This window comes from Bidens hawaiensis, unplaced genomic scaffold (assembly GCF_021521415.1).
Source record: "Bidens hawaiensis isolate Kalapana, Puna unplaced genomic scaffold, B.hawaiensis_p1.1 tig00068915_1, whole genome shotgun sequence".
Lineage (NCBI taxonomy): Eukaryota > Viridiplantae > Streptophyta > Magnoliopsida > Asterales > Asteraceae > Bidens > Bidens hawaiensis.
The window spans coordinates 26,529-49,925 of NW_027502163.1; the positions used below are offsets into that span (position 1 = coordinate 26,529).

Here is a 23,397-nt window from a genome sequence, read left to right on the forward strand (position 1 = left end):
TATTAAAAGAAATGATGTTCTTCTAGGATGGTTAAACATTGCATTTCAATACAAGAATCACAAATTCCAACTGGATTAAAAGAAATGATGTTCTTCTAGCGATCGAGTGTATTATCTCAGAGAAAACTGTATCTCCTCCAGTGTTTTTCCCTTCGTTTCCGGCACCAAAATGGCTGCAAACGCAACAGTAGCAGCACACGTTAACATGTACAAAGTGAAGGTTCCTGTCAAAATGAAGACAACCATAAAATACCAACTAAAGTAATTAAAATTTGTATTAGTGGTGTACAGAACTTCATATGGTTACAGTTTGAAAAACCAGGTTTAACGGTTCGACCAATAGTCAGGAGGTGTATCTGACTGTGTAAACCACACTGACTGCTTAACCATTAGTATTATTCGATCCATTAATTGTTTAGAGATAGAGGAAGTAAATGAACCTCCACCGCTCCATGCTAAAAGCAAAGGTGCAGTCATTGTAATCAACCAAGCAATAAACCAATTGGCTAATGTTGCAATACTCCCTGCAAGTCCTTTAATATTCACAGGAAGAATCTGAAACATAAGTAAACTCATTAACCAATAAATTTGTAAAAACAAACAAAACAATTAACAACTAAATATAATTACCTCAGACATTATAACCCATGGGATGGGCCCCATTCCAAGTGAAAATCCAATCACCAGACCCTATTTAAAGAAGCTAGTTAAATGATGTAAGTTGGCTAAAAACTTAAAATCATATATTTTGAAAGAAAAAGCAAAGGCGTACCACGACTCCAACCACTGATAAGATACCCATTGCTGCATATACCGAAGACCTGTCTTCCACAAAACCCTAAAACATTTAAAAAAAAATTAAAACGATTGTGACGCGGGTTTTATTTAAATTGTATGAGAAATATACAGGACATAAATAAACCTTAATGAAGAAGGAAGCTGCAACAACTACAAGACTGAGAGTCATTCCAACAGAGGAAACCTAAAACAAAGAATGTTTATTTCCCTTTTGAAATGGTACTAAATATATATCAGAGGTGTAAATTTCAACCCGTATAGTTATGCTTTAACTCTAACATGTCAAACCGGTATAGAAAATATAAAAAGGAAATGGGTCAAAACTCAAAAGGCACTGAAGAGGTAGGTCCCAGCAGGGCTCAGTTGGTCCCGCATGACTCACCTTGAACAGGGATGTCTGCGCAAAGACCATCTACTCCCGCAGGACCCACCATGCTCAGAGAAGCCTACGCGCAGTATGCAAGCTGCATACGCAGGGAAAAGCCTCCCAATGGTAAAGTAACCCGCCTGTTCCCGCAGTTGCGGATACAAGCCATCAGGGAAGGCTACCCGCACAGCATAGCTACACGCATAAGGCTTAACACTTACAAATATTCAGTGTCACCTGAAAGAATGAGCAAAGGCGGGAGGGGGAAAACTCCCGCCAAAATGGGCCAGTCCGTATGATGGAGGATCTTTTGCGTGATACCTGGCGAGGTAAAGACAAAAGATCTGACCAAGAATGCGACAGCTCACTGACAGCAGCGTGGCAGACAGCACGCCACTGCACTGTGACCAATAGCCGCCGCCTGCTCACCAACTCCTGCCAGAGCACGTGCCTAGCCTGCAGTTGGTAGAAGACGAAGAGTGCACGGCACGCCTGCTCTATGTCAGACGCTACCTGTCCACCACTCACAGGCAAGGCACGTGCATAGGTTACAGTTGGTAGCGTGTTGGGCCGGCTAAACCCCTTGGATACCCACCTTCGGCTATAAAAGACAGCAAATGGTATTATCATTTCATCATCTACTATCTCGTATAACTTACTTGATAACTGCTCTAATAGTATTCATATACTTTTATATTCAAAGAGCAATATAGACTGATTCTCACGCCGGAGGGTGGTCACAAGGAGGAACCCCCCCCTTCTCAGTGACGAGCTTACGGTGTCTGTTTTGCAGGTTCCCCGAAGTACAACTTACTCTGCTGGACCTAACCTTCGTGGGAAACATTACTTAGCCCCCAGATTACCTATAATCTGCCCGGGGTCACTTAGTGTTTCTTCATTGGCGCCATCCGTGCATAAAAGCTAGAACTACATCTTTCTCCAGTTTTTCAAAACTTCCAAGATGACTAGAGAAACTCCGGTAACCACAACCCCAGCCACTGGGGTAAACACCGGCAACACAATGTTTACAAACACTACCCCAGCCACCCAAGCTGGGGGAAGTGAAGTACATTTTACGAACACTACCCCAGTCACTCATGTAGGGGCAAGTGGAGTAAATATTCCACTGGGATTCACTGATGCCCAGCTGGAAAAACGAACTCGAGCCCCTCGCCAAACACTTGATCAAGTGAAGGCATGGGCCGAGGCACGTCAAAGAGAATTTCAGGCTGAGTTGGAAGAACGCTTGCGTTCAGTCCAACAAGCTGAGGAATTCGGTAGTACTCGCCAGCACCTCAACATGAGTAGTGAGTGCGAGTACTCAGACGACGAGAGGGAAGACTCCGACACCGACGCGAACCCTCGCCATAGGGCGAAAGGGAAGCGTAAGGAAACGGACCCCCAGCCAAAAAGGAATTTTGGGGAAGCATTCCAACCAGTCACGGAGAAAAGCTCGCGTGACTTCTCCAAGGCCTTTAGACCTACTGCCACAAACGCAGGAAGGTCAAAATTTGCTAGGGACATTGCAGAAGCAATCGCCCCGAGGAGTGCCAAACAAATGTCCAACATTGGCACATACGATGGTCTATCCGACCCAGATGACCATCTGAACAGGTTCATTGCGGGGGCAACCGTCAGTAACTGGACGGAGCCCACGTGGTGCTACATGTTCCAGATGACTCTGGTAGGAGCAGCCAGAGCATGGTTTGACCGTTTACCGGTCCACCACATTTATGACTGGGCAGACTTCCAGAACAAGTTCAGTCAACAGTTTAGTCAACAGAGGAAGCACACTGAGGAGCAGTGGACGATCCTCAACTGTGTGAGAGAAGAGGATGAATCCTTACTGGACTTCATCACCCGCTTCAACTCCAAGAAGCTGAGTCTGGGCAACGTCAGCGAAGACCTCGTTCGCGCCGCTTTCATTCAGGGCGCTGAGTACCCAGAACTTATCCGCACTTTGACGGGTAAAGACGGCATGCCATCCACATGGGATGCCATAATGACGGCAGCCAAGCGCTTTGCCGAAACGGAGAAACAGCTGGGAAGAGATCTCCCCCAGAATACAAACCTCTACACACAGAGGACAAGGGAGAACAATGTGAGAGCCGCCCGGCTAAACAAAAAGAGGCGGCAAGGTATTTGGCAGTCAAGGATTAACTTTGACACCCCCTCAAGCTCTCGCCCTCTGGTTGGCGGAAGGGACAACACGCACCCTTCCAACCGGAAGAACCGTTGGACGCCACTCACCAAGAGCGTCACGGAGATATTTGCCACGGAAAAACTGCCATGGCCAAAAGCCCCAGCGATCCGACAGAAACCCAATGCGGATCAAAGCAAGTCTTGTGACTTCCATGGGACAAAGGGCCACAGCACTGAGGAGTGCACATCCTTGAGGGACATCGTTGAGACATTCGTCAAGGATGGGAGGTTGCAACACCTCGTGGCATCTATCAAGAAAGGGGGAAGAAACGACAACAGGTACAGGGGTAACGGACGAAAGCCCGTCGACATCAGCATCAACATGGTCCATGGTAAGGTCAGAGGAAGAAAGAGACCGATGACCGAGCCATGCGCATGGAAGGAAGCAGAAGTGCGCTTCCCGCGAGTGCCGGGAGGCCCAAACAAAGAAGGCCCCATTGTCATTAAAAGCCAGCTGGGGCACTACATCACCTCCCGCACACTCGTTGACAATGGCGCATCGTCGACAGTGATGTACAGGCAGTTCTTCGACAAGCTCGACGATGAAGACAAGGAACGCCTGGAGACGGTCTACGCTTCAATGGAGGGGTTTGACGGCAGCATGAACACTCCCTTGGGCATCCTATCTTTCCCCGTCACTCTCACCGATGGGAATTATTCACGCACGGAGGATGTGGATTTTGTTGTAATGAAAAAACCACATCATACGTATGACATCCTATTCGGGAGAGACGGGATGGCAAGATTCAACGCCGTGGTATCCTCAGTCCACGGCATGATGGGATGGCCAACAACTGACGGCGTAGCGATGATCACGGGCATTCCCCAGGTATGCATCGCATCTGTCTCTTCTAAACCCAAACCGAAGATGGCCAAACAAACCATCACTGAACCTGAACAGTGGGCATTCAATGGGAAATATCCTGATCAGGCCGTTACCATTGGCCCGACAATTGTTGATCCAACACGCACCTTACTCAAGCGCTTACTGCAGCGAAACGCAGACATCTTCGCGTGGACACCAGCCGACATGACTGGTGTACCCCGGAGTAAGGCAGAGCATAAGCTCAAATGCGATCCGGCCGTTACGCCGATCGTACAAAAGCGCAGAGTAATGGGGCCCGAGCAAACCAACGCGTGCAGAACCCAAGTCAAGGAACTCCTTGATGCGGGCATCGTGCGCGTTAGCAAATATCAAACGTGGGTTGCAAATCCCGTAATGGTACCGAAGAATAACAAACAATGGCGCATGTGCATAGATTTCAAAGATTTGAACAAAGCATGCCCCAAAGATTGTTATCCGTTACCAGAAATTGATCTCAAGGTGGATTCGGTGGCACCATTTCGCCTTAAATGCTTCTTGGATGCGTATAAGGGGTACCATCAAATCCACATGGCTGTAGATGACCAGGACAAAACCGCCTTTCGGACGCCCGATGGCACATTTTGTTATAAAATGATGCCATTCGGACTTAAGAACGCCGGGTCCACGTACCAACGACTAATGGACAAAGAGTTTCACGCCCAAATTGGGAGAAACTTGGAAGTCTATATGGATGATTTGGTCATCAAAAGCCCCGAGCCAGAGGCGATGTTGAAAGACATTGAGGAAACTTTCAACACGCTCAGAAAGATAAACATGAAGCTCAACCCGAGCAAGTGTTCATTTGGGGTGGAAGAAGGGAAGTTCTTGGGAGTCATTATTACTAAAGATGGCTTCAGAGCGAACCCTGAAAAAGTCGAAGCCATTGTCAAAATGGAATCACCTACCACCATAAAACAGGCTCAAACACTGAACGGACGACTAGTCGCGCTTAACCGCTTTTTGGCAAACCATGCGGATAGGTCGTTCCCATTTGTGTCAACACTAAGAAATTGTTTAAAGAAAACGCACTTCCGCTGGACACCAGAAGCGGAAGCAGCTTTCCAGGAGATTCGATCACGCCTGATCGAACTCCCAACACTCACAGCACCACAAGCGGGAGAGGAGTTAATCCTATACCTCTCCGCAACAGATAGAGCAACCGGGGCAGTCCTGCTTGTAGAACGAAAAGGCATCCAGATGCCAATCTATTATGTTAGCCGCGTGCTGGCTGACGCGGAAACCCGGTACTCTACCCTGGAAAAACTGGTCTTGGCACTTATACACGCTTCACGCAGGTTGAGACGATATTTCCAGGGTCACCCAATCACTATTCTCACCAACTTCAAACTCTCAAATGTTCTAGGCAAACCCGAGTTATCGGGACGCCTAGCCAAATGGGCAATTGAATTGGGAGAATATGCGATTCAATACAAGCCGAGACCAGCCATTAAAGGCCCTCCTGGCTGATTTTATTGCAGAAGTCCCCGCTGCGCGGGAGAAAGAGTGCCAGGAGGAGGTTCAACCCTCCCCAGCACACGAAATCGATGAGGTCTGGCGACTCTACACTGATGGAGCAGCTAGTAACGAGGGTTCAGGCGCAGGGTTAAAATTAACAAACCCAGCAGGCCAGGAATATACTTATGCTATTCGGCTGGATTTCCCAAGTACGAATAACGAAGCTGAATATGAAGCATTCCTGGCCGGATTGAGGATTGCGCGTAAAATGGGTGTAAAAAATTTGGAAGCCCATGTAGATTCCATGCTAGTGGCAAACCAAATAAACGGGACGTACACGGCTGTAAATGACACAATGGCCCTGTACCTCGCCCAGGCCAAAGCCATCATGCGCGATTTTAATGATTGTAAAGTGATACATGTCAAGCGCAGCGAAAACAAATCTGCGGATGCGTTAAGTAAGCTTGCATCACTGGCCTTCACCCACTTGGGAAAGGACATCCGCGTGGAACTCCTCGAAACACCATCAGTCCCGCACAAGGAAATTTGTGTCATCCAAACCGGTACAGAAACATGGATGACCCCAATAATAAAATACCTTGAAGCAGGAACGTTACCAGAGTCGAAGTCACAGGCAAGAAAACTACGCTGTAAAGCACTGAATTATCAGCTGGTCAATGACACCCTTTACAGACGTAACTTTCTTGGCCCATTGTTAAGATGCGTAGACAACCAAGATGCTGACTACCTCCTAAGGGAGGTTCACGAAGGCATCTGTGGAGTACACGCAGGTCCCCGCGCTGTGGTAGCCAAGCTAAACAACGCGGGATACTTCTGGCCGGGTATGCATATGGACGCGTTGGCATACATCAGAAAATGCAGATCTTGTCAGCTTTACGCACCCAACACGCATCGCCCGAAAAATGAACTTGTTCCTGTCACTTCCTCGTGGCCATTCCAGAAGTGGGCCATTGACGTGACAGGCCCATTTCCAACAGCAGCTGGGAATGTTCAGTTCCTAGTGGTAGCCATTGACTACTTCACCAAATGGATAGAAGCGAAACCTTTAGCCCAAACAACTGCAAAGCATATCAAAAAATTTATTTGGGAATTTATTATTTGTCGTTTTGGACTTCCACAGAATTTGGTAAGCGACAATGGCACCAACTTTGCTGACAAGAAGCTACAGCAGTGGCTGAAAGAACTTCAAATCACCCACACCTTTACCTCAGTGGCACACCCGCAAGGTAACGGTGAGGTAGAAAGAGCAAACAAGAGCATCGTCGAAGGCATCAAGAAAAGACTCTTGGAACACAGATCCGGCTGGGTGGACGAGCTTCCGCACGTCCTTTGGGCAAACAGAACGCTGAAGAAGACCAGTACGGGAGAAACCCCGTTCAGTCTCACTTATGGCACTGAAGCCATGATCCCAGTCGAAATCGGTTTACCCTCACCAAGGGTCTTAATCCAACCAGAAGACAATGATGCGGAAAGACGGTTAGACCTTATGCTAACCGAAGAGCGCAGAGACTTAGCCGCCGTGCGTGAAGAAAACTACAAACGACAAATGCAAAAGTACTACAACACGCGGGTAAAACTCTGCAACTTCAAGGAAGGAGACTACATACTGCGTAACAACGAGGCTTCGAACCAACAACGCCCAGGAAAGTTGGCCCCGATTTGGGAAGGGCCATACATTATCAAAGAAGTTCTGGGAAAGGGCGCGTACCGGCTCGAAAGGCTCGATGACACTCCCATCCCTAGAACATGGAATGGAGCTCAATTACGCAAATGTTATATGTAGATCAATTCCAACTTGTAAAGAAAAGGCCTAGAGCCACTTCTAACGGAAATGATTCTCCTTTCATGATGTATTGATAGCTTGTAACCTATGAACTTCCCTTACGGGAAGAAGTAGTTGCGTGTGGAAGGCGGCAATACCCGCATAAACACAACGCCAAAATGTTAAAAAGTTCTAAGGAAAACCTACACGCAGGTCAGATGAAGGTAAAGTTTAGCCATCCTTGTAAGTGCAAGTGACGGTCTTACCCGCACAATCACGAACAAGGAAGCCAAACTTAACTTACCATCTACCACGTTAAAAGGTTAACTTATGAACACTTAAAAAAGGAGAAGAAAAACCTACACGCAGGTCAGATATAGGTCTAAAGTTAAAGCCATCCTACTAAGTGCAAGTGACGGTTACACCCGCACAATCACGAAAGAGGAAGCGAAAACTTTAGTCCATTATCAACCACGTTCAAAGGTTTAACTTAATGCCTTAGAAATTTCGAAAAGGAAACCTACACGCAGGTCAGATAGAGGGTAAAGATTAGCCATCCTACCAAGTGCAAGTGACGGTTTTACCCGCACAATCACGAAGGAGGAGGCGAAACTTTAACCCATCATCAACCACGTTCAAAGGTTCTTATTCTAAACACTTGGAAAATTGCTAAATCAAACTAAGTATGCAAGTCATAAGTTTATAAAGCAAGGAATCCAAGGAAGGAAATAACAATCTTATACGCAAAGAGATTAATATTTCACAATCAATTACAACAATGGCTGGGTAACTACCCGCCTAAAAGAAATCTATACAAAGCTAAGTCTATCCTAGCAGCGGGAAGGGATCTTCAGGATCAGGCTTCAGGGCCACCTCCGCTTGGGCCAGCACCATCAGAGCGCGGCTGCCCAAGGAAAGCCTTAAGGATGTTTAGCCCATCATCAGCAGCAGCAGCTTCATTCACCTTCTCCACCACTGGATGCGGGAAGGCAGCGTACTGGTTCACAGCTTGGTCATAAGCAGCTTCAGTGTTAACATTGAATAAAGGGAAGTTGGAGGGCGGAAAGCCTCTCTCAGCAAACCCTAGACCAAGCAGGAAGCCAGTCTTCTGCCCATCCTCATGAGAAGCGTTGAGGGCTGCGCTCATCGCATCGTCATAAGAGGTCTCTGAAAGGACCTGACGCACAACCTACAAAAGAATTAAAGTTAGAACATTTTCTAATTACGAGCAGAAAGCGTAAAGAAAAAGAGGATACCTGAGGCAACGCTTCTCGAAGCAGCCATTGGAGGGTAGCTTGACTTTCTTTGTAAGCACGTTCGGCTCCGCTTTTATCAAGGTTGGCAAGTTGAATTTCCTTGGCGGCAGCTTCTTCGACGCTTTGAAGTTTCCTCTCAGTGCGGTCAAGCACCCCCCTCTGGTCAAGGATCTCTTGCAGCTTCTTGGCATCTTCCATTGCCAAGGCGTCATGAGCATGTTGAAGAGCTTTTAATTTGCATTTAAGCTGCTCATTCTCTTCGCGAAGCGGCTCAGCAACAGCTTCAGCCTTGGCAGCCCTCTCAGTTGAGTTTCGCGCAGTCTCCTTAGCCAGCCGAAGCTGTTCATTCACAGCTTGGGCAGCCTTGGAGCGGGCCTCGAGTCGCGCCTGGACTTCAACCTCGAGGGCCTTGAATGCCTTCTCCTTCTCGGCTGCGGCAGCGGCCAACTGCCGGTTCTCCTCCCGAAGAGCCCGCGCTTCAGATACATCTTTGGCGCGAGCTGCTTTTAACTTGTCGTTTTCACGACAAAGCAGCTCGACGCGGGGCTGCGTTCGGGCATGGAGAACCCGAAGCTCATTGGTTAGCCTACCCTCTTGGTAGCTAGCCATGGCTTCCCCCAACGCACCATGAGGAGCAGCGTGGCGAGCCCAGTCCACGCACTCCACAGGGGTGCGAAGGGTTGTTCCTCGGCGTATGTTCCATCTTGGAACATACACTTCATTGGAATCCGACACTGCAAAAGAAACAAAGGCAGTTAGGAAAAGATGACAAAAATATACAAAGAAAAATTCTACCCTACGTACCTGTAGGGTCAATAACAGGCCGATAGCCGCCAAACCCATCACCTGAACCTAAAGGAAATCCATCCAACAGGTCAGGCAGACGGGAAGGTGGCATAGATCGGCGGGAAGCCCGGCGCGTACCTGATGGTCCGGCCGTCGGTGCCGTTGGCGCAGGTATAGTGGCAGCCGCCGTGGTAGCCATTGTTGGCGCCGACTGCTCAGCAACAGTAACCGCCGGCTCCGTGAAAGATGCTGTAAAAACTGCACTCACGGCCGGCGGAGACACCTTCGCAGCTGGAACAGCCTCAGGAAGGCTGGAACCAGCGGAAGCAAGCGTAGACGCTTGGGTCGACGCCTCGGGAAGGCTGACCGAGCCTACCGTCATTGGCGGGGGAATACTTACTCCAACTCCACCCTGGAATGCGTCAACATCCGCACCTGCACGAGCAAAAGTGTTAGAAAAATTTATTCGAAACAAATCTAGACAAGAATTATGGGGGTACTTACGGGGTCTCTTGAGCTTGAACGCACGGACGAGCGGGGGCGAACCCGATGGAGCCGGCCTCTTAACACCGGTAACCGTCGTCGTCGCTGCCTCCCCGGAGGTAACACCTGCAGCCTCCGGAACGGTGGTCTCTTCACCACCGGGCTTCCCCGCCACCTCTGCATTATCTGACTCCGAGTCAGATAGGACTACCGGGTCGGCCGTAGAGGCCACCTTCTCCTTGCCTTTCCCGACGGCAGCCTTTTTCTTCCGCACCAGCGGAGGACCTTCTGCGGATTCCTCAGAAGAAGAAATGTCATGAACTCCAGCAGCAGGCACAGCATTGAGAGGATCAGGGTAGAAGATAGGCTTACCTGGCCGTCGGTGGCTCAGGATCTCTTGGCCTGGCGGGTAAACCTCCACGAACCGACCCGCAGTCTGCTCTAAGATGGGCAACTCGTTCTCGTCCAGAGCACGAGTACCCATCCGCGCAGGACCATCTTCCTCCCGCGGATTCAGGAGCGATTGAAGATCGTTACCCTCTGAAATCAACAAGAAAGTTAGAAAAAATCGTAGTCAGCAAAAAGAAACAAGACATACCATAAGGGGTAGAGTTCGAACCATATTCAAGGACGATCGGAACCTTATCCGCATTCGCCGCCTTCCACACCCGGCTCATCCCCAGCATCACCATCGCCGACTCTGGAAAACGGAAAACCGGGGACTGGACCCGGGATATCTTCGCGAACCATTCCGCCTCCTCGTAGTTGATGGCGGGAAGGTTCGGAAGCGGCTGGCCATTCTTGAACTTCATGGCAATGGGGATGGCTCGAGCGGATATGAAGAAGAACTCTCTCCTCCATGAGCGAAGACTCCGCTCGGTGGCACAAATCTTTAAACCCTTGATAAGGGTTGTAAGAGTGTACCACCCTTGGATGCACCTCCAAGTATAGAAGGTCATCAGGCGGTCAACGAGGGGCTCAAGGCCCAGTATCCGGCACACCCACTCAAAGTGCCGGACCTTGGCAATAGCCATGGGGTGCACCTCTGTCAAGTGCACACCGTGCCTCTCTAGGACACGGTACACAAACTTTGTCAACGGAAACCTAAGGTTCCCATAGACAAAGAATGCAGCATAAACCCCGATCTTGCCACTTGGGGCATCGTACACAGTATGGTGGGGCTCAGGAAACTCAGGCTCGAGAGACTCAAGCATGAACTTCCTGACGATATACTGGTACAGCTCGGCAGGAAGAGAACACTGGCATTCACCAGCAGTCTTCTGGTCATCAGCATCGTGAGAAGACATGGTGGAAGAAGAGATTTCGGAATAATGCTTTACTGAAAAAGAAATTCGCCGGAAATTACTTGAGAAGAAGAGATGAAAGTGGAAAGTGTGAATTGCAAATAACCTTCTCCCCCTTTATATAGTAATCGCAATTAATGCGATGCATTTAATACGGAAGAAAGAGAAAGCAAAGGTGCAATGACACTATGACGCGTGGCAAAAACAAACTGGCAACAGCTGTCAAAAGGACGTGTGCTTTTCGCGGCCACGCGCCCGAAATCCCGTGCCCACGCGCCTGAAAAAGCAACTGGAATGACCACATAATGTCATGTCGCCATAACTTCTGGCACGTCCTGACACAGTCAGAAGAAACCGTCGCACGACGTTTGAGGTATTGGGTTGTTATCCATCCACCAACCCTTCAAATTTCAAAATTTAAAAATTTGAAGACTTAAGGTTCAAAAAATAAGCGGGAAAATACCCCTTGGCAAACAAGTAACCATAAGCCGGGTGTGGGTACAGTGTAAAGGCAAAACCCTTCACATACCTAACACCCGCAGGGAATTGAAGCCAAAATATTTGGCAACCAAGTAACCATAAGACGGGTGCGGGTACAGTGTAAAGGCAAAACCCTTCACATACCTAGCACCCGCAGGGAATGGACGCCAGGAATACCTTGGAAGTAAAGTAACCGTAAGACGGGTGCGGGTACAGTGTAAAGGCAAAACCCTTCACATACCTAGCACCCGCTGAGAATTGAAACCAAGAAGGATCTTCTGGGCAATGCTTGCGGAAGCGGAAATAACATCCCCGCATAGCGGGAACATCGAGTACTACGTTGTTTGAGGCTCCAAGATGGAATTGGTGGTTTAAACATAATTGATCACTATGTTCAAAACCTACCAGAACCACAGGGAGAATCCGCACAACTAAGACTCAGTGCTCCTGACTTGCGAGGAGGTTACAGACCTACCCGCATCATACCCAAAGACCAAGCAGGAAACTCGGGAATTTCTGCAAGTGACAAGGACTTCCGCGGGAAGAACCCCCATGGAAAACCTTACAAAAACCCCTTTTCAAAACCCTTTGCTTAAGTCCAAAAGTTCACCTCACTTTATTAGACATTCATGAGAAGAACATTGGACTGGGGGGACTTGAAGAGGTAGGTCCCAGCAGGGCTCAGTTGGTCCCGCATGACTCACCTTGAACAGGGATGTCTGCGCAAAGACCATCTACTCCCGCAGGACCCACCATGCTCAGAGAAGCCTACGCGCAGTATGCAAGCTGCATACGCAGGGAAAAGCCTCCCAATGGTAAAGTAACCCGCCTGTTCCCGCAGTTGCGGATACAAGCCATCAGGGAAGGCTACCCGCACAGCATAGCTACACGCATAAGGCTTAACACTTACAAATATTCAGTGTCACCTGAAAGAATGAGCAAAGGCGGGAGGGGGAAAACTCCCGCCAAAATGGGCCAGTCCGTATGATGGAGGATCTTTTGCGTGATACCTGGCGAGGTAAAGACAAAAGATCTGACCAAGAATGCGACAGCTCACTGACAGCAGCGTGGCAGACAGCACGCCACTGCACTGTGACCAATAGCCGCCGCCTGCTCACCAACTCCTGCCAGAGCACGTGCCTAGCCTGCAGTTGGTAGAAGACGAAGAGTGCACGGCACGCCTGCTCTATGTCAGACGCTACCTGTCCACCACTCACAGGCAAGGCACGTGCATAGGTTACAGTTGGTAGCGTGTTGGGCCGGCTAAACCCCTTGGATACCCACCTTCGGCTATAAAAGACAGCAAATGGTATTATCATTTCATCATCTACTATCTCGTATAACTTACTTGATAACTGCTCTAATAGTATTCATATACTTTTATATTCAAAGAGCAATATAGACTGATTCTCACGCCGGAGGGTGGTCACAAGGAGGAACCCCCCCCTTCTCAGTGACGAGCTTACGGTGTCTGTTTTGCAGGTTCCCCGAAGTACAACTTACTCTGCTGGACCTAACCTTCGTGGGAAACATTACTTAGCCCCCAGATTACCTATAATCTACCCGGGGTCACTTAGTGTTTCTTCATGCACTCAAAGTGTATATTAATGCATATAACATCATATTTTAATCATATTCAACAGCACTTAACTATTTTAAAAAAATTGAAATGTTGGGCAAACTGTCTCACGACCCGTACCAAAATGTTGGGCAAAAGGCACTCAAAGTGTATATTAATGCATATAACATCATATTTTAATCATATTCAACACCACTTGACTATTTTAAAAAAATTGAAATGTTGGGCAAACTGTCTCACGACCCGTACCAAAAAGTTACCCGCATTGCCCAACTCACCCAATTTAGGGGTGTGAACTTATGACACGACACAAAATTCGTGGGTTTGAGTTTAGTCTAAACGGGTTCGGGTTAGTTTCGGTTCGAAACCACAAAGCTAGATGGGTCAGGTTTGTGTTGACCCATAACTTAAACCGATTAGGTATTTTATGCAAAAATTTTAAAGTTAAATCAGCACAAAGCTTTATAATGTTAACGTAACCGTTTTATACAGATTTGTACATTTTGTTGTAAATTTATGATTTTAGAGTATTAATATGCTAAACAAAATCAGGTTAAACAGGTCATGGTCACGTGTTAGAAATGTTTGCTATAAATAGTAATTGATTTGCTTACAGTTAGCAGAATCCTACGTCCTGTTTTGTCAACCAACCATGTAGAGACCGCAGTCGCAATAACCTAAATGGTGCAATATTTTTTGTTAGAAAGTCATTTAAATTAAAAAATGAAGTTAAGATAGAAAAAAGTTACGAATAATTATTGATGCTTACTTGGATAGCACCAAGTCCTAATGTAGCAGCATCGCTGCTAGCAATTCCTGTTGATTTAGAAGAACCAAATTCAAATTAACATATTTTGAAAAGTTCATAAACTGTTTTGTAAGCGTTTAAAACAGGTTGTAACAAATGGGATTTAAGTAGTTTTAACGATCGTAAACGGGTTGGTGGGTTGACTTGTTTAATTAAACATGTTTAACTAATATTTGAAAATTTCAGAATCAATTTTTAAAAATAAATATTTTTGTATTTCACATATATTAACCATGTAAATAATATTAACCTGCAGACTGAAAGATGTTACTGGCATAGAACAGAACACCATTGATTCCACTTAACTGTTGAAGAACAAGTAATCCAATTCCTATCTGCACAAATTAGCATTTCAAAAAAATCATTTTCATTGTCACAACATTTTCATGGTCACAAAAAATAAAAAAACTATATACCATCAAAGGGAACCAATATCTTCTATGTTTAAGATCTGAAAACCGAATGGCAGCCGCCCTTCTGTGTGATGACGCTACCGCCCTCTAACAATATTAAGTGTTTGCCAATATTCAAAAAGATGACAACAAATTCATAAAACAATTTTCAGCATCAATTGGTGCATTATTATTTATTATTCACCTTAATTTCATTTACTTCAACGGTAATATCAGTATCAAACCCACGAAGAACTTGTAAAGATGATTCAAAATCATCAGTCATACCCATCTTTGCCTGCAAGATTTATTTTTGACACGATATTGCTCAGAAGTTACTAATATTAGAAAAAATAAAAAATAAATAAAACTAATCTTACGAGCCACCGAGGTGATTCGGGTATAAAAAAGAGGCCTGGAATCAAAATTAAGCAGGGCAAAGTTCCTGCAAAATGAAAATAATCAGGTCTCGGGTTGACATATATAACCAATATAAAAAAGGGTCGTGTTTGGGTTGTGCCTTGTTTAACCGTTTTGTTAAACAGCTTAACAACCCATGTAATTAAACGGGTCAAACCACTAAATCAAAATTACCCAAAATTGCAAGTATTCTCCAATTAACAAAAAGTCCCAACAGATAAGCAAGCATTATCCCAATTGTGACAGATAGCTAAAATCACAAAAAAGAAAGTCCAAATTAAGAAAGTCAAAGTCAAAATCTTGACTCACAGTACCACAAAAAATCACATATAGAATTACCTGATTGACAGAACCTAATCCCCCTCTCATATTTTGAGGTGCTATTTCCGCTATATAAACAGGAACCTTTGTAACAAATCCAAAATTATTAATAATTTTTATCATGATTTTGTCACAAACATATCTTTGTAAACAAATTTTAAACAAATAAACGTTACCGTATACGATATAATCCCAACACCAAATCCTTCCAATAATCTCCCCATATAAAGAAATGATGTGTCCTACAAAACCCACAGCTGTTTTTAAATATGACCGTAACTTTGACCAAGTTTGACCAGGTTATTAGGAGCTTACTTTGGCAAATGATATACAAAGCCATCCAATAATATTAGGAATTGCTGCAATCATCAAAGACTGCAAGTTTGACCACACAAATTACACAATTTGTATTAACATTCTTTTTTCAATATTACATTTATAAAAGCAAGTATATATTTTCTAAAATTTAGAAATAAAAAGAGAAAATCATACCCCTTTTCGACCGATATACTCTGCAATTTGACCACTAGCTATGGCCCCAACCATGGCACCCACATTTGACAAAGACCCAAACAAAGAGAACTGAAACCAACCAATCCAAATCACTTAAATTCATTATAACAAATCAAAATCCACAAAGGCAAACCGGCGCACAAGGCTCCACACACGCGGGTCCCGGTCCAACTTGGGCTTGATGCACGCATCCTTACTAGGGGTGTGCACACAACCGAAATAATCAAAATCAAAATAACCGAAATAACTAAATCCAATAAGAAAACTGACGGTTTGGTTTTATATATTTTTGTAAATCGATTTTTTGTTTCGGTTTTGCTATCAACCGAAAAACCGTATTGAATTGTAACCGGAACCGACGTAACCAAACCCAACAAAAAAAAAACTTAAGGTTTGGTTTTATATGTTTTCCAAAAACAGATTTTTCAGTTCGGTTCCGGTTTTGCTATCATCCGAATCGAATCGTAACCATAACCGGAATAACTGAACCTAATAAAAAAACTGAAGATTTAGTTTTATGCCTTTTTTTCTCAAAAATAGATTTTATTTTTTGGTTCGTTTCAGTTTTGCTAAAAACCGAACCGACTGAAACTGAAAATTTAGATCCGAATGCGTAATAGCTGATTAATCATTAATTAACAAAATTCACTATTTTAAGCCATTTCTCTCAAAATTGTCAAGCCCACATGGTAAAACAAAAAAACTGAAACCAAATTCAGTTACTGGTTCGGTTTAAACCCAAAACCAGCCCGTAAATTTTTATTAAACCGGTGACCCCTAGATCACATTAGATCAATGTTAGAGTTGACCATAGGGCTGACCTCAGATACAGTGAGTTTAAGATCTCTAGTAATAGCAGCTTGTGTAGGTGAAGAATAACCACCCTGAATCAACACCAAATTAACTTCATGTCACAATTCCGGATATTAAAACTTAATGAAGCAGTAAAATATTCAACATTTGATAATCACATTGAATAATAATAATAATAATATATGCTTACAGTGAAACCGAACTGAATAGGGCCTAATGCAACGATGATGACGCAAGCAACAACAGAAACAGAGCGGTCTCTGATCATCTGGGATGACGTCATCATACTGGATTGTCTGGAACCCAGACGGTACCAGCTGCCTGTGTGAAGAAAAGGTTTCTTGAGATCTCTGTCTGCTCTTCCTTCTTCGATTTCGTCCCTGAAACTCATTGTTGATTTTAATGTTATTGTTAATCTGTGTTGATATGCGAATAAGGAGTATTATGTTTAGAGAGATTGTATAAATAGTGAGAGCAACGGTCACGGTGAGCACAGGTGGACGGTGAAGTTGCTGATTAGTGACAGGGGACTACTACGGAAATCATGATGATGATGATGTGGAATCAAGTCAAGGATGGTCATACTCTCATGAAGTCCATGACTATTATTTAAATAGTTTTGTATTCTTCTGATTTTTCAAATTTAACGGCTGTCACCACATCTGCGGCATTTTCTGGGTGTCAAACACCGCTCCGTGACATCAAGGAGGGGCGTCAGATCATGATGATCGGTCTAATAACCGCTAATAAATTTTTAAAAGTCAATTCTAAATTTATATCAACCAGGAAGACGGTTAAAATTTTATGTTTTATGTATATTCTTGATAGTTCGTGATTTAGGCATTACAATATTTAAAAAGTTATATTTACAATTCTGAACTACATTATTAAAGTTTTAAAATTTTATCGGTTCTGAAATAAGGACCACGGGCGTTACGATTTCAAACTATTGGGAAGCATAGGTGTATTTTTGCAAGTTATGTACCAAACTTGCAATATGTGCATATCACATGGGTCATCCGTGTAATTAACTCTAAGTATTAAGTTCTATTTATGTCGTTGGGTTTGATCAAATATGACACTTTAATCTAAAAGTTTGTTTTTTATCGGGGAAACATTGTGGTTTCCAAAACTTGTTTCAATCGGACTGTTAATAATCTTCTGATAGCTTGTTACGAATTGACCAAAATACCGATACTAACAAATAAAAAAACAACAGCAAAACTAACACTAGTTGCAAATAAAAGTATGAGTTCAGATCCCATTGGTTGTGTTTTCATTTTATAGAAAAAACTTCTCATTGTGTTTTATATGAGCTATTTTTGTAACTTTTTATTATTAGATTTTTACTCTTTGGTTCGTATTGAGCTTTGGAAATGCAACCCAATTGAAAAAATTGTCAAATTATTTATCACATAATTAAATACGTGATTTCAGAGATCATTTTTTATGCTCGTCCTGAGTCCCGAAGTTTTAAGGAATTTTCGGAGATAACCCTATATGTAGTATGAATTTGAAAGATATGTATAGATTTAAAGGTATAATCATAATTTTATAAATTCCAAACCAAACCATATTTCAATGATAAAAAGAGGGGGAGTCCACTTTACCTACTTTCTGGTTTCTTAATTCGGTAAAATTGTGTACCATGGTGTCGAGATGTTGGACGATGAGTTGTTTATGTAAGTGCTAATCATGTGAAAAGAAGTTAGCCACCAATGAGGTGTTTGGTCGTCAAGAGAGCGGGATTAGGTCCCATTTCAACCTATTCAAAGACAAGTTGATAGATTAATACAAGTTAGGCATACATCTAAACATATTTTTGTCCTGATTTTCACTATATGTGTTTTATGTAGCTTTGAGCAAGTTGTTAAAGTTTAGCTTAATTAATTTTGCATTAAATAAGCAAGAAAAATAGCATAATCACAAAAACTTTTGCAACAATCCGGTTCTAATTTAAAAAATATATTATTTCAAGAGAACCATAATAATCATATGATTTTACTGGTAATTTAGTTGACATATTATGGAATCTTATATGTTGACCCGGTGTTAAATATATACACTATAACCTCATATGTAACACATATGCAAAGGCGTGTGTAGCAGGCTTTGTCTAATAACGCAATATTTATTCTTCAAATATTTCTTGAACTTGTCTTTCTTTGCGCCTTTGGATGAGGCAGCATGACGTCTTTCACTTTATTGTTGTCGACTTCATAGTTGTCTACTGAAAGAATGTCATCTCTGAAGTTTGTGTAAAATTGTGATATGCTTCCTAGAAACACACAATTTTGTTTTTCTTGTGGTTTTGAAAATCATATCGTTTCTTCCATTTTGGCTCTTGATGTGCTTCAAATTATACATGTTTTTATCACATAATATTCCTCATTCTTAACCATTTTTATTGCATTTTCACACGATTGGATACTAAATTTGATTTGTGAATTTTTAGGAGTAATATTTGTGGAAAAGGAGCTAAAATTGGACGAGAAACAAAAAAAAAATACCAAGTATATATGATCACAAATGGTCGTGTATGCCCTTAGGCATGACCGTGCCATTCAAAACCAAAGACAGGAGCATGAATCATGCCACGACAAACACGGGCCACACATATCGACACAACCGTGAGGATACAAGAGCACAGTTTAGCCGACACGATTTTAGACCAGGAGCATGTTAGGCTGACAAGATTTTAAAGAAAGCTAGATTGTGCTTACCATCTGGTGACAAGTTGTTTGATCTTACTACCCGCAACTGTGTGTAATTCCATTTACAAAAACATAAAATGCTCCCGTGTTAATCATTCATCACTTGACAGTTGGGCTTTTCCATCCACTAAATTTTAAAATAATATTAGACCAATATAATGTTATAAACGAACATAGATAAATAAACATAATTAAAAGAGTTATTAGAGCTGCTAGACTGATGTTTAAGATAAAAGAATAATGAAAAGAATTTAAGTACTAGAGAAGTTGATAGAAAATTAGGACTTAGGAGTCAAAATATATTTAAACACTTTATAGACAATCGGAAAACATCACATTCCTAATATCATTTGTTTTGAAATCCAACCAATTGGGATGTAAAAGATGTTGATGGAAATAATATTATTGCCAACTTTCGGAAGTCTTGTCAAGGAAACAACCAAATGAAATTGGGACGTGAACGTCTCAATCATATGAATATACGGCATGTGTTTTAAGCATTACAAATGTTTTTTTCTTAACAATTAATTTGTGAAAGAATACTTATTCTTTTATTTTCTAGTATTCTTTATATTAATAATACTAAGCTAAGTATCATCTCCTTATACAAAATCTATAGAATATCAATTTGTTGACCCGCCACGAAATGGTCAAAATACACGAAAACAAGATGATGCGGTATCGCAGTTGGGGAAAATCGGGTAAATAGATATTTACTATGAATTATCAACACCCATTATTTACTTTCTAGGCTTTTGCATCATGATTAAGCAGTTTCGACACTAAACCGGCATGAAACAAAAAACTCATGTACATCTTGGTACACGTACTAAGTTGGAAAAATCCAAGTTTATGACATCTGGCCTATTAGTTCAGTTGGTTAGAGCGTCGTGCTAATAACGCGAAGGTCGTAGGTTCGAGACCTGCATGGGCCATATCAGCGTTAATTTTTTGTATGTTTTCCTGGCTTCTTACAGTTTATATTAATAAAGTTTATATTAATAAATGTATACTTTGCTTGTGTTATTTAATAACTATTTTTTGTTTTATAATTTATATTTCCTGGCTGCTTACAATTTTTATTAATAGATGTATACTTATTTTTTTATTATAATTAATATTCATGTATTGTGTTACAAGATATCATTTAATAACTATTTTTTTGTTATATAAAATTCCAACTCAATTACAAAGAAGATACGAGGATATTAGAATCTCCTATTTCAAAGAACCGATATTCTGTCTTAAGTCTTTACAAGAGCAAGCAAGTTAAGGGGAAAAAAACCCTCTGATAATCATAAATTTAAAAATTACAACTCATCATTTACAAACATGATGTAGAACTGTAGATGATGGATTCAAAAAAATTGCATCCATGATTCATGAAAGGTTGAGATAAAGAATAAAAGATGATGCGTCAAAGTTAAAATTGCAAGTTTGCAACGTTGGCTTTCTAGTCTCTAACTAGGTCTTTTACGTTCGTGGGTCGTAGACTGGCTCAACCTAGTAGAAGCAGAACCAAGACCGATAGCAAAAAAAATCCAGTCCTTGAATAGGACGAATATATCATTGCGGTTTTTGATTGGTCGGTTCGAAACTGAATAAACGTTTGACTGAAATTCTGGTGTTAGTTCAACTCCTAGATATTAATTTTTTTTTATCATGTGCTGTAAATTCAATAAGCAGAATTGCAGCAACTATTAAATTTTCATGCATAATGCATTATGTGGTGATTAAAAAAAATAAACTCGCAAAGAGTTCAACATGGGCTTTCTATATCCAACGGTCCATCATGTTATGGGCCATGAAAAAGAGAAATAAAGCAAAATAATTCAACATGGGTGATTGTGATTCACATCTTTTTTCTTCTATCCGCTTCTAGTCTAGGCTATAGACGACTAGACCGAGACCGAAAACAATAAGCATTTAATTAGCAGACCGGGTTTGATCATTAGTCCTGTTGGTTTGTGGATGGTCCATTTGCGGTTTTGGTCATCCGGTTCAGACTGTCTAACCTCAAAAACGCCAACCCAGGTATAACAATCGCGTACTTAATAAAAATTCGCACTAAATAGAGGATTGAACAATTTTTTTTAGTTAAAAAACATATAGACCTTTTGGAATAGAAAATGGTGTATTCTGTAAACTATCACTTTCTCTTTAGAAAAAAATAAAAATAAAACTAAATTTAATACATAATATTATATTATATTATTATATTATATGTATAAAGTAGTAGTAGTAGTTATAATAATAATAATAATACAAAAATTCAAATGTATTAACGTAGAAGTTAGTGATCTCCGATTCAAGTGGTTGATGTGAGACACCTAAAGATCTTGGGTTCAAGTCCCACATCTGACCAAAAGAGAAAAAAAAATAAAAAATTAGGGGGTTCCATGTTGGGCGAGAGGGTTTTCTTGTCTATTATCAGTTTCCTCCTAAGAGTGGAAATGTGAAATTAAGATGATTTGGTGGGTCAATGGTCCGTTAGTAATCCAAATGACCGTTAAAGACAATTGTATTAAAGCGGAAATGTGAGCGTCCACCTAAAAACTAAAAAGTTGATCGAAAGCACATTTGGCAATTGGCGTCATGAGGTACCCATGCAAATAAAGACTAAGTTTTCACGATTATCCACTTTTAAAGTTTTGACTTTCCAACTTCTTCCAAATTTCCATCACCATTCTCATTCAATTCAAATAATCTTTTAGGTTCGCTACTTCAAAAAAAATAATAGTTTTCTAGGTTCACTAGTTTATTAACATTTACTAATAGTAACTGTAAATATAAGTACATAACCAACACTTTAATAATTGATAAAAATTGTTACTTCGTGTATCCATTGCTATGTTTTAGCCTAATCTTCGGCTTTGATTGAAAGGTTATACAACAATATTGTAATAAAAATGTGGATTTCGACTAGCGAGCGCATAGTTAGGGTAGAAAACACGAACTTTTCTACTGTTGTCCTAAAGAGTCAATGTGTCGACAAACATTGTGTTAAGTGCAAACTTGTAGTTCTTCATTCGATTAATGAGATCTAGGTTCGTGTGTCTAGATTGCTAGTTTTGTATGTGTTTCAACTGTGTCCTTTATAGTATTTATTCGATTTCCGCTAGGTGCAACCTGTAGTTCTTCATTCTATCAATGAGCGTTATGAAAAAAAATATATAGTTCATTTAGTTTTAAGTAATCGCTCCCTTATACTTTCATCATTATTCAATTCTAACATATATGAGATCAATACACTATGTCAAAAACCATTACAAGTTTACAACATTATGCTAAACGTTACATGTTTAACAAACTAAAGGAGATTTGACACATAAGTTTAGAACGTTTCAAACATTTTACAACGTTGCCTTCAACTTAATGCAACACTATTGTTATAGGTTTTGACACACGAATCTATAATGGTGACTGGTGAGTCAAATTAATTACAACAGTATGTTAACCTTTTAAGTTAAAAGTTATAACACATTTTTATAATTGGTTTTGACGCATACGTTTGTAAGTGTGCAACAAACACTTCACATAATTGGTGAATATCCCACTTACAGATCAGGTACTAGTACCCACTCTCCTCTTTACAGATCGGGTACTAGTACCCACTCTCTCCTCTTGTACTACCTGATTTAAGTACCCTAAGTATGTGTCGTTAGTGAACAAATACCTTAAAAAGGATACCCGAATGATGCCCCATCCCCCTAATAACTAGCAAAACTTAGTTACTACCAAATGGATTTTTTCTCTACATTTTAAAAGAATGCTAAAAAAAATTATCCTGAAACAAAAAGGAAAAAAAAAAAAGGAAAATGATACATGGACTTTTTCAAAAATATGTGTTAATAAATAAAATTATTTATTAAATTCATTCGAAATGGAATGTGGTCCAACATTCGTGGAGTGGCACACCTATGATATGACCTGATCAAAGGCTTCGGACTGCCACCTGCAATTTTGTCGCGCCACAAATCCTGCAAATGCTTCGACGAGATTGTCGCCAATTATATACGGCACTAGTAATTAAATTTGTAATTTTATACCATTGTCAA

The 23,397-nt window shown here is 41.9% G+C and overlaps 1 protein-coding gene and 1 non-coding gene across 2 annotated transcripts; one reads left to right on the forward strand and one right to left on the reverse strand.

Annotated features, from left to right (window-relative positions):
• Positions 1-111: 111 nt before the first annotated feature.
• On the reverse strand, positions 112-17,206 carry LOC143605302 (sugar transporter ERD6-like 6). Its single transcript, XM_077081463.1, has 18 exons — positions 16,816-17,206; positions 16,634-16,696; positions 15,792-15,881; positions 15,615-15,674; positions 15,476-15,541; positions 15,318-15,383; positions 15,153-15,228; positions 14,939-15,003; positions 14,764-14,856; positions 14,583-14,666; positions 14,417-14,501; positions 14,128-14,174; positions 13,973-14,035; positions 923-982; positions 773-838; positions 631-690; positions 441-555; positions 112-224 (listed from the first exon to the last, which is right to left on the reverse strand). Exons 1-18 carry the CDS (start codon positions 17,014-17,016, stop codon positions 112-114), a joined length of 1,473 nt encoding a protein of 490 aa, XP_076937578.1. The 5' UTR covers positions 17,017-17,206.
• A 2,994-nt stretch (positions 17,207-20,200) lies between these two features.
• TRNAI-AAU (transfer RNA isoleucine (anticodon AAU)) lies at positions 20,201-20,274 on the forward strand. The gene has a single exon. It is a non-coding gene; the product is annotated as a tRNA-Ile (tRNA).
• The last annotated feature ends 3,123 nt before the right edge of the window (positions 20,275-23,397 follow it).

Coding starts and splice junctions, on each gene's coding strand:
- LOC143605302 (XM_077081463.1), bottom strand. CDS start 17,016: ATGAGTTTCAGGGACGAAATCGAAGAAGGAAGAGCAGACAGAGATCTC. Junction 16,697..16,815: donor CTATTCAGTTCGGTTTCACT/GTAAGCATATAT, acceptor GTGTTGATTCAG/GGTGGTTATTCTTCACCTAC. Junction 14,667..14,763: donor TTGAAGTAAATGAAATTAAG/GTGAATAATAAA, acceptor TAATATTGTTAG/AGGGCGGTAGCGTCATCACA.